The sequence below is a fragment of the Microtus pennsylvanicus genome, chromosome 11 (assembly GCF_037038515.1).
Source record: "Microtus pennsylvanicus isolate mMicPen1 chromosome 11, mMicPen1.hap1, whole genome shotgun sequence".
Classification (NCBI taxonomy): Eukaryota; Metazoa; Chordata; class Mammalia; order Rodentia; family Cricetidae; genus Microtus; species Microtus pennsylvanicus.
The window spans coordinates 116,673-137,329 of NC_134589.1; the positions used below are offsets into that span (position 1 = coordinate 116,673).

At 40.6% G+C, this 20,657-nt stretch overlaps 1 protein-coding gene and 1 pseudogene across 1 annotated transcript; both read right to left on the minus strand.

The window, feature by feature from the left end:
* Positions 1–7,263: 7,263 nt before the first annotated feature.
* Positions 7,264–8,029, minus strand: LOC142831740 (14 kDa phosphohistidine phosphatase pseudogene; annotated as a pseudogene).
* A 1,192-nt stretch (positions 8,030–9,221) lies between these two features.
* On the minus strand, positions 9,222–20,120 carry Ptchd3 (patched domain containing 3). The gene is made up of 4 exons (XM_075989884.1): positions 19,209–20,120; positions 18,198–18,319; positions 12,117–12,262; positions 9,222–10,837 (listed from the first exon to the last, which is right to left on the minus strand). Exons 1-4 carry the CDS (start codon positions 20,118–20,120, stop codon positions 9,342–9,344), a joined length of 2,676 nt encoding a protein of 891 aa, XP_075845999.1. The 3' UTR covers positions 9,222–9,341.
* Positions 20,121–20,657: the final 537 nt, after the last annotated feature.

Here is a 20,657-nt window from a genome sequence, read left to right on the forward strand (position 1 = left end):
AGCCCTCTCGCAGCCCAAGCATAGTTTTGAAAACAAACAAACAATATGTATGTTAACTGCTATTAATCCTTCACATATTTTCTTAAGTTTGGGGCAATGGACACCAGTTTATTGTGCATTTATTTATAAATATGTTAGTTTATGTCATACCAACACCGATCATGCTTTTTCCTCACTATACATGGCAGTATCAACCTTTCCATTATTAGACTTGTTGTGTATATAATTTTAATGTCTGCATAATATTCTATTACATAGATATATAATAATCAAAATGTTGATGAAGGTTTTTATTTCATAAATTATTGACTACTATAAGCACCAGCTGGACGACCATCAAATGTTTACCTCTTTTTTGTTATTTTTACTTTCTTGAGGGTGAGGGAATATGTGCCATGTTGCTTCTTTCCTGCTACCATTTAGACTCTGGGTACGAAACTCAGATCATCAGGATTAGCAGAAAGTGATCCTACCCACTAGCCCCCTCACCATTGACTGAACTTCCAGGTCTTGAGGGCAAAGCTAGCATTGTTCACTGCTCAGATAAAGATCCCTGCTAAGGGCCAGGCATTGTTTAAGTATTCCATGCATTACAGTGAGTCCACACAATAACCTTCTAATAGAATTTCAACTATATGATTGAGTTAAATGAGCCATGTGCTATCAGAACAATGCCCTGTTCTCTGTGGTTCTCAAGTTTGATTCTAACCATCATTCCTAGATTTCCCCAAGATACCGAGAACTCCATCTTCTAACACTCAGATGTCAGCTGACAACCAAATACCGAACATTACCTATAGTTTAAAATAGCAACATTATTATAGATTAGATAGTGCAACATAGGAAGAAATCATCTTCATAATAGTCCACAGGTTAAAAAAGTGCCCAATAGAATGGGGTATTTCCATGAGATAAACACACTACATTACAGGCAGTGGGAACATACCTAATCTGAAATCCAAAATGGTGGGCTGGAAAGATGGCGCAGCGGTTAAGAGCACTGACTGCTCTTCCCGAGGACCCGGGTTCAATTCCCAGCACCCACATGGCGTCTCACAACTGTCTGGAAATCCAGTTCCAGGAGATCTGACACCTTCACACTCACATAAAGTTAAAATAAAAACCATAAAAAAAGAAACTGCTATGAAATCCAAAATGGTATAAAATCCAAAACATCAGAAGCCAACAAAATCATATATATTGCTATTAGTAAGGCACCACACAACTCTCTTGTGAAATTGTTTGGGGCACAGAGATCCTTGTTCTCGCAGATAAGGAACAGGAAAACCAGGAATGCTAAACATACAGGATTGTCTCTTCAAAGGAAGAGATGTATAACCTGTTTTCTGGAAGACTAGGAATGGAGGTGGTCAATAGCCTAGATGACCTTTGTACTATCTGAACATCCTCCCAAGGCTCTTAAGATAACATCTATAGTCTATCTATGGAACCCATCTTTATTTAATAAGAGACATGTATTTTGAAAAAAGTTTCTTTTTAGTTGTGCCTTAAGCTTTACTGTGTTCATGGGATTCTGTTACACCAGGAAACTTTTTTTTCAAATTATACTCTACATAAATAATGCCTATAATAACCTTAGGGCCACACTCTTGGAGCTTGAACCTGATTGAGGAAGGTCATTGGTTAAATAAAAAGAAACTGCTTGGCCCTCATTGGTTAGAAGATAGGTGGGAGGAGTAAACAGAACTCTGGGAGGAAGAGGAAGTGAGCTCAGACTCCACAGCTCTCCTCTCAGAGCAGACGCCTCAGCAGAGACGCCATGCCCTGCTTCCGGGCAGACACATGCAATGAAGCTCTGACCCAGGATGGACGTAGGCTAGAATCTTCCCGGTAAGACCGGTGCTCACAGATTATTAGAGATGGGTTGATCGGGATATCAGAATTAGCCAGTAAGGGCTAGAGCTAAAGGGCCAAGCAGTGTTTAAAAGATTACAGTGTCCGTGTAATTATTTCGGGGCATAAGCTAGCTGAGCAGGCCGCTCATATACAACATGAACCATCACTGACTACTGAATCCTATTGAATCTGAATTCCTTTTTGCCTCACACAGATTGACACTCTGTTGGCCAAGGTGTTTGCAGAAACCCCCACACGAAATTAATACCCACACCTAGATGAATACTATCCTTTCCCGTGTGTGTGTGTGTGTGTGTGTGTGTGTGTGTGTGTGTGTGTGTAAAGGGCTGTCTATCTTACTTAATACCTATGGTAATATCTATGTTAAAAATCTTTTTTTATAAACCTTAAGTGTGATTTATACTGACTCAACCTAGAATTCTTTTCTGTGGCAAAGCCAAGGACCCTGGCTCCATCTAAGTAGAGGTCTCTGAAAAGAACTTCTCAGGCTGCTTCAGATGAGGTTTTATGGGCTTTGTCTCCAGTTCCTGCTACTATTCTATATAGCATGGAAGATATTAGCTGTAAATTATTAAGACAGCAGTATTGAGAAGTGCTTAGTGGCACACACCTTACCTCCCAGCACTTAGGAAGCAGAGACAGGTAAATCACTGTGAGTTTGAGGACAGCCTGGTTAGTATACAAACATAGTGAGTTCCAGGTCAGCCAGGGCTACATAGTGAGATATTGTCTTCAAAAATAAACACAAATATCACTCAATTAATTAATGTGAATGCTGAAGGTAGGATGCTAGATGAGCTGAGAACAGGTCAGAGAAAAGAGACAGAGAATGAAGGAGTGGGGATGAGCAAAAGTTCTGTTTTCTTTTTACCCAGAAGGCTGGTTGTCCTTATGCACACACTCGGGAGGCTGGGAAAAAAGAAAACACCTTTGGAAGCTGTATAACAATTTGCATGTTAGACATAATAGCATTGAGATGAAATGTATGTAAATGGAAAACTCAGCAACATCCTGGGTTGTAGCAAGAACAGTTAGTCAGAAGCAGAACTACAGAAGCCAAAAGACTTTCCCAAAACTACAGACATTTATGAATTAGGTCTTTGTTCTCCTTTTGGCAGGTGGTGTCACGACATGCTGGATTCCATGACCTAAATGGTACTTCCAAGGTGGTACTGGTTGTGCTAAAGTCTGGGGGCCTCTAAGACCCTGTGGTATACCGACAGACATCCCAACAAAATACCTATACAAACAAACAAAAACTAAATCACTTTTGTGGCCCTTCTCAGAGAAAGCTGCTTCCTGCAGTTCTCGGCATCACATCTTTGTACAGAATCTATCAGCATTCAGCAGCTTCCACTCTTCCCTGAAGAAGGCCACAACCACATTACTGGAGGTCACCAGTGTCTACAACATCAAACAAATATGCACTGAGCAAGACACATGCCTTTGCCCTCCATTTCTGGAGTTCCATCAGAAAGAGACTGAGCTGAGAGTACCAAAAAGTCTGCTGGATGCCATGGGCCCATAGGCTGAAGATGGATGCCCCAACATGACAGAAAAAAACTTTGGGTGACTGTCCGGGCAACGAGACATCTTTGTCAACTCTAGAGGTTTGGAAGTTGCTTGCAGTGCACTTCCTCTGAACTTAGGTAATATTATATCCTCTAGGGTCTTTGGTGGAGTTGAAGACAGATAGTTATAGTTTTCCCTAGTTATGATAAAAGATAATTTAGCTATGAAACTTTACACTCACAAAGAAATACTGTAACTATAATTCTTGCTTGATAATTGTTCTGTTATATGCAATTTTACTATGTTAAAGTTAAAACCTTCTTTTTAATTAGGCAGAAAGGGGATATGATGTGGGATGTATATATCTTGCTTTTATTGGCTAATGAATAAAGCAGTTTTGGTCAATGGCTTAGCAGAGTAAAGTCAGGTAGTAAATTCCAACAGAGATGTAGAGAGAGAGTAGGCAGAGTCAAAGAGATGCCATGCCATTTAGATGCTGAAGGAGACAGACGCTGGAACCTTACTGGTAGGCCACAGCCATGTGGAGATACACAGATGAATAGAAATGGGTTAATTTCAGATGTAAGAGCTAGGTAGAATATACCTGAGTCAATGGCCGAGCACTGTTATAATATAGTTTCTGTGTAACTATTCGGTTCTGGGCAGCCAGGAAACAAACAAGCAGTCTTCATCTACAAATCTGCAGTACATTTTGTTTGGTTGGAACCTCCAGCTCTCCTCTGCATGATCTGGAAAGCCCCATGCCTCCCACCAAAGTCTGCCTACTCATAGAATCTCTGAACAAAGGGGAGGCACCAAAAAGTCGAATTCTGTGTTCTTAGTGGTTACTGCAGCTTCCTTCCCTGAAGTTGTCAGCTGCCCAAGTCCCTGCCTAAAGTGTTCAGCTTTTGACCATACTTGGGCATAAACCTAGCTGTGGCAGACACATCATCACTTCTTGCCTACAGCCTATATAAAAGCTTGCTAAAAAACAAACAAAAAAAAAAAAACCCAAAAAAAACCCCTCTTCTTCCACTTTTTCTATTTGGCTTGATCTGGCTTAGTGAAGAAACCTATTATCAGGCTACAAAAAAACTATTTATTTTTTTCATTAGTGATTGATGGGGAAGGGTGCACCCTATTGTGGGTGTTGGTACCCCTGAGCAGATGGTCCTGGCTGCCATAAGAAAGCAGTCTGAACAAGCCATGACAACTCCTGGCTCTAGGTTCCTACCCTGTTTGAGTTCTTGCCCTGATTTTCATCAGTGATAGACTGTGACATGGAATTATAAGCTGAAATAAATCCTTTCTTCCCCAAGTTGTTTTGCTCACAGTAATAGAACACCTAGCTAAGAGAGTCAATGGGCCCTGTTGCTTTGGGGCCTGGACCAGCATAGCACATCATTGCAGACAAGTCTGGCAGAAGAGACCTGTTCATGTCATGGTCAGGAACAATAAAGGAAAGAGATCAAGGCCTCATTAATCCCTTAAGAAGCATATATCCAATAATCTAAGGTCGTCTTGCTAGGTTCTACCTTTTAGAAGAGTCCACTACCTCTCAAGGCTGGATACAAGCCTTTAACATGTAGATAATTAGGAGATGCATAAGGTCATTCTTTTCACACATATCTGAGAGTGCAGAGATACATTGACATAAAAACCCATATGCAAGTATATGAAACTGGAAAGGGCTTTATAACTGTCCAAACATCTTTCAACAGAGAATGCAAAAATAAGATGTGGTATATCCATATGATGGACATATATTCAACAATAAAAACAAACCGCTAACTTATGTATCAGATAAATCTCAAATTAACCGAGCATTGTCAAAGAAGCTGCAGCCAACACACCACATAATTCCATCCATGCAACATTTGAGATAAGCACACTCTATGGATAGAGAATAGCCATAGAAGCAATGCCAGGGCTCAGTAACCTGGCTCCTCCAACTCCACTGGATCCACAGGACATATTTTTTTTTGAGGCCCTCCTATCAGCCCTTGTAGTATTATTTCAAATGTATTTTAATAAATAAAGACTTTCTGGAGATCTGAGAGTAAAACAAAACCAGGTTATGGAAACACACACCTTTAATCTCAGTAGCCACAATGACACACACCTTTAATCCCAGTGACACACTAGTTGCTATAGAAACTGGGTGGTACATGCCTTTAATGATAGTGGCGCACACCTTTACTCCCAGCCCTAGAGAGAAATATAAGACAGGGGAAGACAGCTCTTAGAAGCAATCTCCTTCTGAGATTTCAGAAGGTACTATTGCCATTTCAGACTGAGGTCGAGGTAAAAGCCAGTGGCTGGATGTTTTGCTTTTTGGATCTTAAGATTGAACACCAATTTCTGACCCTGAGCTTTTGTTAAATCATGCTTCAAGCCCTGTTACCAACCAGAGGAGAGGGACAAACTCTTAGATAAAGGGGGTCACACAAACAAAAGACAAGAGGTTATACTTAAGTAGCCACCTCACCAAGGGCTGTGGGAGGCAAGGAAGTACTGGCTGGTACTTCACTGTGTTTGGGGTGATGGAACTGTTTGTTTTTTAAGCACAAAGTCTCATGTAGCCCAGGCTGACCTTTAGCTCCTGTTTCTCTCTCCAAAGTGCTGGTGTAACAGGTGTAAATTACCATGCTCATTCAGTTCTACAGTTTGGAGGAGGTAGTGGTTACGCAACTATTGGCATTTGCCAAAAAATCACCAAAATGGAAAGATCTGACTGTAAAAATGCAAAAGTCAATACAAAACACATTATTTTATAAATTATTTTTATAGTACTGGGAACTGAACCCAGGGGTCCACATATGTTAGGCAAAAACTGAACCACTAAGCTGTATTTCCAACCCAATACAAACCATTTTAAGGGAACATTCTGTGAAGTTTTGTATGCTGGATATTGGCACAGCCATATCTGATGGAAATGGCAGAAATCATAAAGCCAGCACAGCTATTTGGCAAAGATCCAGCAAAGCTGAGCCACATGATGGCCGCCATACTACCTTTGGTTTTCATCTCCACCTGTTGCATACTTGGGAGACTTTTAATATTTGTACAATTTGGGATATTGCATTGATGGAACATTTATTATGAGTCATTTAGGCCTTCTCCCAGGAATGGTATTTCTAAGCTTCCCCAGCACAGCCCCTAGCATACAATCCCCCCCCCCCCACTTTGGAAGACATCCTCATCTACTTGAAGGTCTTCCTTACACCTTGCAGGTTGTGACACACATAAAGAAGCCAGAAGCCCTCTGTGAGTTCGAGGCCAGCCTGGTCTACAAGAGCTAGTTCCAGGACAGGAACCAAAAGCTACGGAGAAACCCTGTCTCGAAAATAAAAAAAAAAAAAAAAGAAGCCAGAAGTCTCTTTATGAGGCTATGAGACATTTTGAAACATCTGTCCCTATACTTATTCAGGAACAAGATAATCAAAACAAAGTAAACTTTAAAAGGTCAACAAGATTCGGTGGGCTAGAGGAACTGGCCACAGTTCAGATCAAAAGCCTCTTCCCACTGTACACTCAGGCAACTGCCTGGCACAGGCAGCAACAAAGTTAGATTAACTGAAGCTGCCTCTGTCCTACACAGAGACTTATAATGATAGGCAAAGAATGATATAGAAAGATGATAAAAGTATTCCATAAAGATATAAAATATAAACATTATATTATGCCAGAATTTGCATAACTGCAGCAGCTTTGGCCTGAGGATATTTCTTGGGCACTCTGACCATTAAGAGTTAAAAACACCCTGCTTGGGATGTGGCAGCATGCTCAGGATAGCTTGAAGATGATTTGGTCAAATGTCCTTGTAGTCACAGAAGCAACCAGTCTGAGAACAGCTTGTCATATGCCTCTGGATTCTTTTTTTTTTTTTAGCAGGCTTATCAAAGCTTTTAATTCCTATGGACCAGACTCTTCTGGCTTCCGAGGCCTGGCAGGTGGCATGTTGCCAAAAGTACAAAAGGAAAGCACGGGGCCAGTCCTTCAAGAGACGACACAGCAAGAGCAGAGTCCTGACTTAGTTGCTGGGGAGCAGGGCCTCAGTAGCCATCGTCAGCCCAGGTGACCTCATAATCAGGATACTTGGCTTTGATCTTCTCAGTTGAAACCGAGTGCTGGGCACGACCATAACCCATAGAGTAGCCATACACGTGTATCTTCCTGTCCTGGCTTTGACGGGAGATGCGTCCGCCGCCTAGGCACTCACAATCATAGCCATTCTTTTGCAGCTCGCCTGACACTTTGTCATAAATATCCGCGTGGTACTCTGCCCATTTGTATCCACGCACGATTTCCTTGCACTCCTTCGTAGGATCCTCGGAGGGCGATGCTAAGTGGACTCGAATCAGCACGTACTTGAAGACGCCATCTGAGTCGATGTCCACATCAGGAATCTGAGCGAGGTCCGCCGCCATGTTCCCCGGAGCGCTTGGCCTCAGGACCCCAGAACCCCTTTCCCAGCCCGACCGAGGCCTTAGCGTGCGGGAGGCGGGCCCTTTGGCAGCCCCGGCCAATCCCGTGAGGGGATGTTTCCCGAGGCCCAGAGCCTCAGCCAGTTGTATTTCTGGTCTGAGGCACGGATTAGCCAATTGCAACCCAGTTCTTTGTAGCTTTGAGATCTTGAGTCGCTGGTGTTAAAGGAGCTGCGATCAGCCTGCCGCGGGAAGGAATGTGGAGCCCCTGGGGAGGGCGGCAGGCGGTGTGGCAGCAAGTGTTGCAAGGGTGGCATGGGGCAGGTGCTAAGACACAGGCGAAGGTCTGCCTCTAGATTCTTAAATGGGTTATGGGGTTAATGAGTAAAAATGATAACTCTGTTAATCAATAATGTCAAAACTTGAGGGAAAATGATTGGAAATGATAACTCTGTTCTGTCATAGTTTATTAATGATGACTAAAAGATGAGCAAGAAGAAATAAAACATATGTCCAAAACCAAAAATGATATAATCCATCTTTTTGGAACAACATCCCTACTTACTAATTACTAATAAATTTATTTATTCAGAATTGAATGCTATCTCCTTCAAAAAACTATGTATGTCCCCAAACAGCGTTATGACAAAGGTGGCAGGAATGGCGCACACCTTTAATATCAGTACTCAGGAGGCAAAGGCAGGCAGATCTGAGTTTAAGGCCAGTCAGGTCTACAGAGTGAATTCTAGAACAGCCAGGACTACACAGAAAATACCTGTCTCGAAAAAGAGAGAGTAATGTCTTGTTTTTGATAGCTGAGTACCCACAGTACCTAGCTTACAGTCCCTTCATGGGCCATCTCTGGAAAGGTTCCCTAGGGTATGTAAGAAATCAGGCTGAGCAACCCATGAGGAACAATCCAATAAGAGTTTTTCCAACAGTCTATGCCTCAGTTTCTGTCTCTCTGTTCTTGTCCTGACTTTCCTTTGTGATGGACTATAAGCTATAAACCGAAATAAACCTTACCTTCCAGAGTTTGGTTTTGGTCATCACATCAATAGAAAAGTAACTATTGTAGATATTAGAATAAAGATGATAACATTTTTCTGAATTTGGTAAAGACATTTTAATTTTTCTCAGAATATGTTAAGGAACAATTTAATATGGAACTTCAAAATCAAGAAAACATCTTTTAAGTGGAATGACTATTTTTAACACTTTATATCTGTTTTCAGTTATAAATAATTCATACTTTATTAGTGCATACCAGTTGAACAAACTAATGGTTTTTATTGAGACATTTTCATACATGTATACAATGTTCTTTGTTTATATCCAACATTACCCTCTCTTCCCTCCCACCCCTACCCCTGGTTTTTCTTACCCTGAAATGCCTCTTCTAATTCATCTCTCCCTTTGTCTATTGACTAGTCTTAATGAGTACATTTTGCAATCAGACTGGATTCAGGTCATCAGGAATTCTCTAACTGGTTAGGGCTATTTACCGTGTATTGAAACAAACTTTCAAAAAAAGGTTAAGAATACTGGAATAAAAATTAGGCCATGAGCGGCCCCAAAAAACATAACAAGAAACATAATCTTAAAAAATGTCCTGAAGATGTAAGCTTTAGCTGCAGATAAAACACACACCCCTATTATTGTTGAAATTGCACTTTGCAACACTGGATAGCCTAGCATATATAATGCCTCAATTGACTTTTTATTTACTGAGGTCTCAGAACTGGAAACAAATGCATAGGAAATGTGTGCAGAAAAATCAAAAGAAAACCCTATACAAATAACAAGATTAATCATGGATATGGAATCAAGATTAACATTCCAGAATGCCATGAAACCTGTCACCCCCACAATCACAGATGCAATAGCAAAAGTAACCCACAAGGAGCACACTGGGTGAGGAATTAGCAACAGGGAGACAATGAGCATAGCTGTTGATGCAACCATGACATTCCGAACAGTGTTTTCTATTATCGCAGCATACTGATCAAAATAGATGAATGCCTGGTTATACACCATCAAGGGAACCTCACAGTTCTCAGCTATGCCTCGTAACTCTAGTAACATTCTCTTCTTACTGCTTGACGAAGAAACCCCTACAGTCTGAATGAAGCCTCTGGAGGCAATGATCTCATTTGATGAGGAAATATTAACATCATATGTAAAAACAGGGGAAACTTTTAAAAAACCTGAAATATTATTCATAAATGTATTCTTGTCATTAGGATCCTTTCTACTGTTATTCATATATTGAATATATGCTTTCAACCAAAACTCTGTGAGATTTTTATCTATATAGTCATTTTCTTCAAATTTCACCATACAGTTGTCCAGCTTCTGTCTTACATCAACATCCCAGTAGTTAACACTCTCCGTGACTATGACCATAACCCTTGGACCATAGTCTGAAAAATAATCTTCCTCAACATTAAAATATGGTGTGATGTAGGAATCATCGCTCGCAAGGTTCCGAAGATCTAACCCTTCCTGCACTTGGAAACATCCATATATACTGCTTATGATGTAGAAAATGTATATCAGCACTACAAAAAACTTGGCTTTAGAAGTTGTGAGGAAAGGACCAAAATAGTCTCTAAAGAACAAATTCATTGGATGCTTATCCTCCCCATTCTCCTCTGAGGTTGAACCAAATGGGACACAGCAGGATTTTTTTAATGAGGCATATTTTGGGTCTGGCTTTTCTAGCCAGCGGAAGCACGCAACTTCTCTTTTACCATCCAGAGCCATAATTGCTCCAAAACAGGTAATACTATAAAAATAGCAAAAGAGCAGAGTTGTTCCTGTATAGATGCAAAAATACTGTACAGACCTAAAAGAGCTGCTGATTCCCGTATAAAAAGCTAGGACATTGGTGAGGGTGGTGATTGTAATGGACACTGCCACCTTTGAATATGAATTGGAGAGTCGTTCTCTTATGCTTTCCATGAGGCTGGTCTTCTGCCAGGCAGAAATCATGATAAACATGTCATCAACCCCAACACCTATAACAAAAGAACAGATCTTTCTATATATTAATAATACACATTAAATATTAAAACAACCAAGCATTTTTTATTACTTGTCTTGAAAATCTCTGTTTCAACACCATCTTCTCAGTCTGCTTCTGAATTTATGACAAAATTTGTCACTCTTTCCTCTGTAATAGGTCTTAGCTTTGGACATACCTATGCTGCTAGTACACAGAATACTCCCTAGTGTTTACCCAGGGTGTCTTTGTGATAAAAGGGGGACATCTACCTGATTGCATACCAGTTGAAACAGCACCAGCAATCTGTCTTTGATCCCGTGTCTTTCGAGCCTGTCCTGGAACTAGCTCTGTAGACCAGGCTGGTCTCGAACTCAGATATCCGCCTGCCTCTGCCTCCCAAGTGCTGGGATTAAAGGCGTGCGCCACCATCGCCTGGCTTGAAAACACATTTTAGAAATTCATCTAGAGGGGCTGGAGAGATGGCTCAGTGGTTAAGAGCATTGCCTGCTCTTCCAAAGGTCCTGAGTTCAATTCCCTGCAACCACATGGTGGCTCACAACCATCTGGAATGAGGTCTGGTGCCCTCTTCTGGCCTGCAGACATACACACAGACAGAATATTGTATACATAATAAATAAATAAATATTTTTTAAAAATTCATCTAGAATTTGTTCTATGCAGCTACACCCATGAAATTATCTATTGCATGTATCTTGATTCATAATGACAAATTTTCATTTAATTCATTATATGTCTTTTTTAAAAGGTCAAATACGGTTTCCATTTTTAATGTTTGATTTGACAAATGCCATATTGATATGGGATCAAGTTGCTTTCAATATTTTCTTATTCTAAAACACACCAAAGTAAACCCATTTGTTCTTATAATCAATTACATGTATCAAATAAATTTTATAGAACTGAAATTGTTGCTTTATAATTTTTTGCTATAAACTTGGGGAATACAAACCAATTTATATTTTTTCTACAGCAAACTCTTACTCATTCACACAAGACATTCCAAAATAATCTTGCTAGTACTGATTAATCTAGAGAAAAACTTTTTTAAATTTAGTGTGTATCCCTTGATACAAAATACTTCTTGCATATTTTCAGTGTAAACTAAAGTCCATTCTCCTTTCTATTTGTCTGGGATACTACATTTTTCCAACTCTGAAGATAGATAATCCAATTTGTTCTTCCAGTTGCTTGAGCTTTCTACACAAATGTGTTCCCTTTTTCACCCCACATACCTACAGGCTCAACACAGCTTCATATTTTGTTTTACTCACCAAGAATAAGAAATGGTGAATTTGCAACTATGATCACAAACGGGACTCCAATGTGCAGCATCAAGCCAAAGCCGCTCACCACTGACAAGGCAACACAAAACACTCCAGAGACTGCTACCCACATTTTGTTTCTTACACAGTCAAACCTGTAAGTTTAGAGAGAAAAATAAAAACTTGTGATGGCAGCTTTCATACTGAAATCCGACCAATTGGTTGTTGACTTAGACACCATGGCAAAAGCCTCTAGGGTGATAATTTTTATATCTGTCATATACATATCTCATATCCATACATATGCATATATACATATATAAATATATACATATTACAGGTACATCAAACAATCCCTCAGGTCAGGCAGTTGTAGAAAAATCAAATTGAACTATAAAGGACATTCTAAACAAACAGAAAGGGATAGAAAAATACCTCCAGAAATAGATTGTATAATGCTTTATTAACCTTGAATTTTCTTATCACTAATGAGAAAGAAACAACAGCAGAGATTGGATAATAGAAAAATTTTGAATTAAATCAGCCAGTGTATTTCAAGAATGTGTTGACTTCAGAATGAAAACCTGATGGAGGAGAGTCATCTTTCTATCTGTTGATTTCATTGGTTAAGCAATAAAGAAACTGCTTGGCCCTCATAGGTTAATGTAGTGAGCCGGACAGGATCGCCATTACAAGATGGCGCCGACATCCTGTCTTGTTGGAAATAAACAACTCCATATTTGGCTAAGCCTTTGGGAGCATGCACGGTGGATAAGGGTCCTTGGGCCTATCCCGATGCAGTCTGGTGTCAGCTGATGGTGGCAGCCAATCACAGGGAGACCCGTGTGCCAATTCTCTATATAAGCACAGCTGCCTTAGTGCTCTCGGGGCCCCTCGTTTCCTGCCCCTCCCTTCCTGCCCTCTCACTTCCTGCCCTCTCACTTCCTGCTCCCCATCAACCAAGGGCACTCCATTAAAGCGTGATCTGAGAAGAATCCTCGTGTGATGGTTGTTCTTTCTCGCTGATTGAGAAGTTCTCCGCAATTCCTGGTAAGCCAGCTCGTGGGCTACAGCAGATTATTAGAAATGGGCTAGTCCAGGTGCGAGAGCTAGTCTAGAAGAGGCTAGATAGAAATGGGCCAAGCGGTGTTTAAAAGAATACAGTTTCGGAGTAATTATTTCGGGGCATAAGCTAGAGCTAGCCATGTGGGCAGCCGGGTGCTGGGGACGCAGCCCCGCCACTCCTATTTCAACAGAAACCAGGAGACTGGGGAAGGGGTTTCTCTCTTGTTTCTACAGGAGAAGAAGAGCTATGGATATCATCAAAATTAATAAAAATTCAGTTTGAAAAAGAGAAATCTCTGAGACATAAAAATAACAGTTCATCCACAGAGATTACAATCATATAAGTGGTAAGAAACCCTCATAAGGGTTGGGGCAGATTCTGTTCTTGTCTTTGCAGAAAAATACTCATCTTCAAAAAGTCAAGAGACTTTGGACATTTAGATGCTGAAAGAAGAAAACATAGCTATCCAGAAAGAATCAACAAGCAAAGAGAAATCTGACTTATGGTACCATATCCTTTACAAGGTAAAATTTCATTACATATATATTTACTTCTCAGTATAACAGAAGCATAAATCACTTAAAAACCAAAGTTGGCTTTGGAGTTGAACAATGACTATCCATCTCTAAATCCAAGCATGTTGTTAAAAGAAAAATTCGGAGTTTCTGTCTCATATAGAGCCATCTGGTATGGGACAGACAGAAGAAAGAATTTAGGAAAGATTTTACTTTTCTCCATAAATATTTCTGTCTCTATCATACCTTTCATTGAATATATGTCTATATGGATAATAATGATGAACAATAAATTTTCCTGCAGTATTCTTTGAAGTTTCCAGGAAGAAGATGGGGGTCCCACAACAATGATTTAATCTGGCTGTTATGACATCATGATGTTGATAATGCTACTTTAAGATCAGTTTTGGGTACCAGCTGCTCAAAATGATTCCAACTTGGTTAGCTGAAATGATGCACCTTCTTACAACGTTATTGCCAGAATTTCAAACGAGAACTTCAGAAAAACCCTACCCACTACTCAGAGACTATTTGCAATTATACCACACAGTACTCTTGAAATTTAATCATCATTTTAGTTTTTACAGGATCCCATAGAAAGAACATGGCCTTCATGACAGCTGGAAGTAATTGTAGAAGACAACGTCCCCTCTTTCAACAAAGTTTATCCTCAGGGTTAGGGACATCAATTAGGGGTTGATTATAACTGGCATAGGGTTGGGAGTTGGGGTGTAAATTTTGTAATCTCAGGGATCTCCTTTGGGGGATTAAAAGTAAAAAAGGGATATAAATATGACAATATAGAAAGGTAGATTATTGAATCTATTCTAAAAAGAAAAAGGGAGATATAGATATGATAAAAGGTAGATGTTGAATCTACTTTTTAAAAGCAACTATTAATTTTAAATGTTTTACATTGGTGGCCTGATACTTTATAAAATAAAAACCATTGATTTAGTTCACAATTCTGAAGGTCCAAGAGGATGATGCAGAATCTTTACAAGAGCTCCTCGCACTGTGTTATAATATGGTACATGTCTTTGTGGTAGGAAAGAAAGAGAGAGAGAGAGAGAGAATAAAAGGAAAGATGGGAAAATAGATTTAGGAGAAAGATTTTCTGTTTTCATAACAACTTTTTGTTACAAGAACTAATGAGAGCCATGCCAGTGCTCTCTGAGGACAGCATCCCTATCACTTTTTATAGACTCTACTGTCTCCCAATATCACAATGCTAAAAACCAAGTTATCAATACATGAACTAGGATTCCCTCAAACCACATCCAAAGCACAGTCAAGGGCAAGCTGTGTGTGAAATGGAGCACATATTCAGCTCTTTGTCCATCCAACCCCTGACTTCAACTAGACATAAACATAGTACAAATAGTCTGCAATTTCAAATTAGTCCAGTAGATACTGTGCTAAAGGTATGGAAACAATGTTTAAAATCATTTTCATGATTTTTATCTATTTGATGATGTGTGCTTTATAGAAAGGTTGATAATTTGAAAAAGGAAAGAAAAGAATTGGAGTACAACACATTTTGAACAACCAACCTATTTCCTTGCCAAGACAACACAAAATTTTTAAATTTTTGGATTTATTTTCTTCTGTGTGTATGTTTGTTTTGCATGCATATCTGCATGTTCATAATGCCCATTCCTTCTTCCCACAGAGGTCAGAAGAGGATGCTTTATCATAAGCCACCAAGTGAATGCTGGGAACTGAACCTGGGTTCTCTATAAGAACCATCCCTCTGCCCCCATCAGTACATTTTAAAACCTTGGCAATACACTACAGGTTTTAGGCTTCACTTGCTAGAAACTGCTTCAAAACCATGAGTGGCAACTATACTTCCAAATACATTATGGGGAAAAGAAAACAAGTTAGGGCCCTACATGTGCGGATGATGAATAGGAATTCAAATCAGAGATTCTAAGACAAAAGGAAAGGTCGCATTCAAATAGGCAAAGATTTCTTCACCTATTCCTATTCCAGGAAGGAGGAAGAAACTCCAGAGACACACATCTAGGAAAGCAAAAGCTTGTAAAAATTCCCATAGATCTGCTAGGAGAGGAGTCTAACCAGTCAAGACATAGAAAAACCCTCAGTCTATCCAGTTTATCCAAATTATGCAGAAATTTCTAGGGATATGACTTTCATGAGTGGCCACCCATTTTAAGTTGTGCTTTCTGGTGATCCAGCTGCTCTTTTTAAGTCACCCCTATTCCTATAAGTAACCCCCCTTACGCATATTACTTTTAGTAACCCCATTAAAAACTCATTAGTTCTTCAAATTTAAACTTTGCACAATCGTTACTTTGATCTATTGTGAGCTCCCTTCCTGGGGTTAGTAGGTGTGTGTGTATTGTGTTGTGTTTTTCCAAGAAAAGTATGTCATACAATAGTGACAAATGATGTTCCAATAACAATGTTGTTTGGAGGCAGTGGAAAGTGCATAATCAATGGTGGTTCCAGAAGATTAAATCAGGGCTGACAACTTCATGTCTTGCTCAGTGTACAGATAAATATGCAAAAAAATGAAAAACGCCACAGAATCATTTTCATAAAAAGTTGTAATGAGGGACTTAGCTTTTCAGACCTCAACAAACTCTTTAAAGAGTTAGAAAAAGGAGCTGGAGAAATGGCTCAGCAGTTAAGAGCACTGGCTGCTCTTCCAGGGGACCAGGGTTTGGTTCCCAGCACCCACACATATGAAATAAAATAATAGTTAAAGAAAAACTTTAGATTGGAAACCTAAAACTATTTTCATCAACAGAGAGTAAGGTTTGTAGCACACAATCTACTTGCAAGCAACTCAGCAATTAGAAAATCAAACAAAACAAGCCAACAGACAAGGGCCCATCTCAGGCTGGCAGCTGAACTTCTCAGTGTTGTCACATAGTCCTACTTTTGTAGACAAGAAAGATGCAAAATTGAGAAAGTCATTGATTCTTTTCCATAGTGTCAAAGAGCCACTGAGGCCAAGCGATGTGTGCCAATGTTAGAGACCCTGAAAGGCCATTGTGTGAAGCTTGTAAAAGTGAAACCCAGATTGTGTTTCAGACCTCAAGATGTTGAAGATGTCAAAACTGCAAAAGGCATGTATCAAGGAGAGCTGAATACAGGGAATGGATCCAGTTCAGGAGAGATATTGCTGACAACAAAGCTGGAAGTGCCGAGGCATCTAACTAAGCCCTCTGAACCTAAAGTCCCAGCTACCAGACACAGAGCTACAAACCTTTGCATTTGTCCTGCTGGGTTTCAGTCTTGGTTTCCTCTAATATTTCCTTACTATGTCCCCAAACTTCCATTTTTGGAGGGGTAATATATACTCTGTCCCATTTTATAAGATATATGTGTATGTGTATCTGTATATATATATATATATATATATATATATATATGTGTGTGTGTGTGTGTGTGTGTGTATAATTTATTTTTTTTAAAAAACAGGAAATCACAGTTACGAAGAAAATTTGAACTTTTGAACAGTGCTAAGACTTAAAACTATAGGAACTTACTTTTTAAATTTTGTATGTATATGTCTTACACCACATTTGCAGTGATAAGAAGGGAAGGTCAGATCAACTAGAAGTGGGGTTACAGGCAGTTGTTAGCCACCGTGTGGGGGTGCTAGGAACCAAACCCAGGTACTATTAACTGCTGAGCCATTTCTCCAGCCACTACTGTGGGAATGTTTAAAGTTGGACTAAATGCATTTTGCATTGTAAGATGATCATGAACTTATGGGACAAGGGGCAGAAACTATTAGTCTTAATGAGAAATTTCCCTCATGGGCTTTTTTCCTGAATACTTGGTCTTCATTTGGTGGTACTGTTTGAAGAAGTTATGGAACCTTTAGGAGGTGGAGCCTTTCCAGAGAAAGTACATCACTGGGTACTTCCTGTTGTCCTTCTGTTTCCTATGTGTGGATGAAATATGATCAGCCAGATCCCTGCTCCATAATAAACTGTATCCCTTGAGAAACATAAGCCAAAATTAATTCTTTCTTCTAAAAGTTTCTTTTGTTATAGGTTTTCTATCAAGTGACAGAAAAGCCATACAACATTGTAACTTACGGAGTGAGGTGACAAGGCAATATATGGCAATAGACACCTACTTTAAAAAGGAAAAACTTGAATAACTGGAAATCCTTAAAATTATGGAAAAAATAAAACCATAGATAACAGAAGTGTTCGTCTGTTATGGTTTCTTTAGACTGAGTACGCTATAAAGAACAGAAAGGAAAAGTCTAGGATAGGCAAATTCAGAGATAGAAAATAGGTTAGTTTTTCTGGGACTATGGGAGAAGGGTTTAGGGGGTTACTGCATAATTAATAGAGTATCTATTAGTAGTGTTGAGAAACCTAGGAAGCAGATAGTTGTAATGGATAAACAGTATGGATAGAATTAATATCACTAAATTGTTACAATGAAATATTGTATATTGTGTATGTTTTATCACAATATATTAGAAAGTGATAAGTAAATCATGAGTGAGAGTTTTACCTGAAACATGATACAACTGAAAACAGTATGATTAAAATGTATGCCAGATGGAACAGAGGAATCACAGTCTTAGAGGTTGCCTCAAACTCCAGCTGCCTTGAAAGGGATGTAAAGTAGACTACCTGCAACAACAACAACCAAAAAATACTCAGTATCAATCCCAGTTCCAGAGTCTGTCAGAAGTTACAAACTCTGCTGGACACTTCAGCTTGTTAATGGCCACACTGTAAAAAGTCAATGGTTTGCCTCACATAAAATCTGCAGTGTGCTTTCCAACCTTTCCCTCAAAATGCAAAGTTTAAATGGTTGCTCTACATTTTAGCTAAGATCAGGTTTTTAAAAAAAGCCAACCCTAAATATAAACAAACCAAAATTGAATTTTATGCACACTGTAAAACCTTATCCTCACTGACAACTGTGGAAAATTGTGGGCGTATTCTACATCTTATTAGATTGGTGTCTTTTCATATTTTAGTTGCATCAGTAGCACTTTAAGAAATGCTTGGCTTCCCAGTAAGCATTTGCTTTCACTAGGGTTATATATTGGACTTGCAGGCCCAGAATTTTAACAGATGACATATACTTCAATACTAAGCTAGGTGTCTTATCTATAACTAACCATAAAAGGGTTGAAGTAGTTATCTTCTTAAATAACATGACAGAACTTAAAAGTCTTGTCTTTTAATTCCATTGGGCACAAACAGGCTGTAGGAACTCCTAGGAACAAGAATGGGCTCAATAAAATATTTTTCAAGTAACGTAATTAGAAAACCAAACCCCACACCACGTGTGAAAGTCATTTTCTATATTAAGCAGAGTTCCTGATGCAGGATTCGTGTACAGACCAGAATGATGCCAATGCTTTATGATCTGTGGCTTCATCTATCCGTGTTACACTGGGATTCCATACCGAGCATAGCAGAGCATATTCAGCTTTAATTCAAGGGCCACCTCATCTCCAACCCTCCCACCCTTATTGGCCTCCCTTGCAAACCCTAACCTTCAGAATACCTCTGTCTCTTCTAAAGTCAGACTGCTCTTCATGTCCTTGAAATGGTCAAGAAAGTGAGTCAACCATGCCTTGCTACGCTCACTGTCCTCGGGGTCTTCGGTCTTGAGGTAATACAGCAGCCTCAACGCTCGGGACTCGGTAAGTCGTTGACTTCTTCCCACTGATTGGCCCAAGACGTTTCCCCCAAAGAAGCCCGCCAAGTAGATGAAGTGGTTGGACATGTTATGAATGGGGAAGGTGAGGCTTGATAGATCCAATGACGAGTTATGCTGCCAGGCATACAGCAGAGGGTTGGGTGGCACGCACAGCGCCTTGTACTTGGCACACACCTCTTTGTACAGGATCGGCGGTCCGTTTTCCTGTACCACCTTCAGCGCCTGCACCGCTTTGTCCAGCTTGCTCACCTCTATGAATGTCCTCGGCTTCAGGAGCGAGTCGGTGAGAGACACCACCAGGATGGACGCGAAGTTGACCTCGGAGCTGGTCCTGGAGGCGGAGAAGCGGTACGTGTCGTTGGTGCTGAAGTGACCCTGCACGAAGCGCCGCTCGGCCTTGGCAGGGCTGCCAATCGGCGTGTACTGCTCCTCCAGGTTCTCCTTCTCCTTGGGCAGGAAGATGAGGCCGGTGCCCAGCGCGCCTGTCAGCAGCAAAGGCCCAAGCAAAAACAGCCAGGGGTGCGAACCCACCGCGGCGCCAAGGCGCTGGAAGGAGCGCGACAGGGGCGCTTCCAAACAGTCGGTGTGGCAGCGGCGTGGCGGAGGAGCCTCCTGACCCAGGGGCGGCAGGCGCTCTGACGGCGGCCCTGCGGCCCAGCTAGGGCCAGCCTCGTCGGAGGACTCTGCCTCCAGTCTACCTTCAGACAGCGTCTCCCGCTGAGCCTCCTCTCGGGGCACCACCTTGGAGGAGATCATGTCGCCTACAGCTGCTCAGAGCATCTGCTGCCGAGCTACTTGCGCCCCAACGGTCTGGGACCCATGGACCGTTGGCTGCTCGGAGGTGACGGTTGGGAGCACGTGACCGAGGGGAGCTTCCTGGTCCGGGGTCTGCCCCAGGGTTAGGGTTGGTACCATTCTCCTTGTTACAGAGCTTCTCCTCAAGCCAAGCCCTATGGAGCACTTCTCCCTCACTGGGAGTATGAGCTTACCCCCTCCAGCATGGCGTCCCAGTGGCAGGGACAACTTCACACTTGCTTTGTCGTAGCCTAGTCGCTTTCCCCTACTAGATTGTCAGATCTCTGAGATTGAGGCTTGTTGTATCTAGGCTTGTTAACAAACGTAAATGCCAATCAGGAATGGAAGCATTTCTTAGAGGAAACACTGCTTATACAATTACAAAGTTATCAATCTGAAGTTTATAGTTTCCAATCAAAACAAAAACTGTACTGAGACAGCTAGATTTGAGATTCATTATAAATTGGCACCCAAAAAAGGAAGTGTAGCACATAGATT

Excerpts from the sequence above, each read along its gene's own strand:
- Ptchd3 (XM_075989884.1), bottom strand. The coding sequence starts at position 20,120 with ATGATCTCCTCCAAGGTGGTGCCCCGAGAGGAGGCTCAGCGGGAGACG. Across the intron at positions 12,263-18,197 it reads TCAGTTGTATCATGTTTCAG|GTTTGACTGTGTAAGAAACA; the intron begins GTAAAACTCTCA and ends CTAAACTTACAG. Across the intron at positions 10,838-12,116 it reads TTCACCATTTCTTATTCTTG|GTGTTGGGGTTGATGACATG; the intron begins GTGAGTAAAACA and ends CTTTTGTTATAG.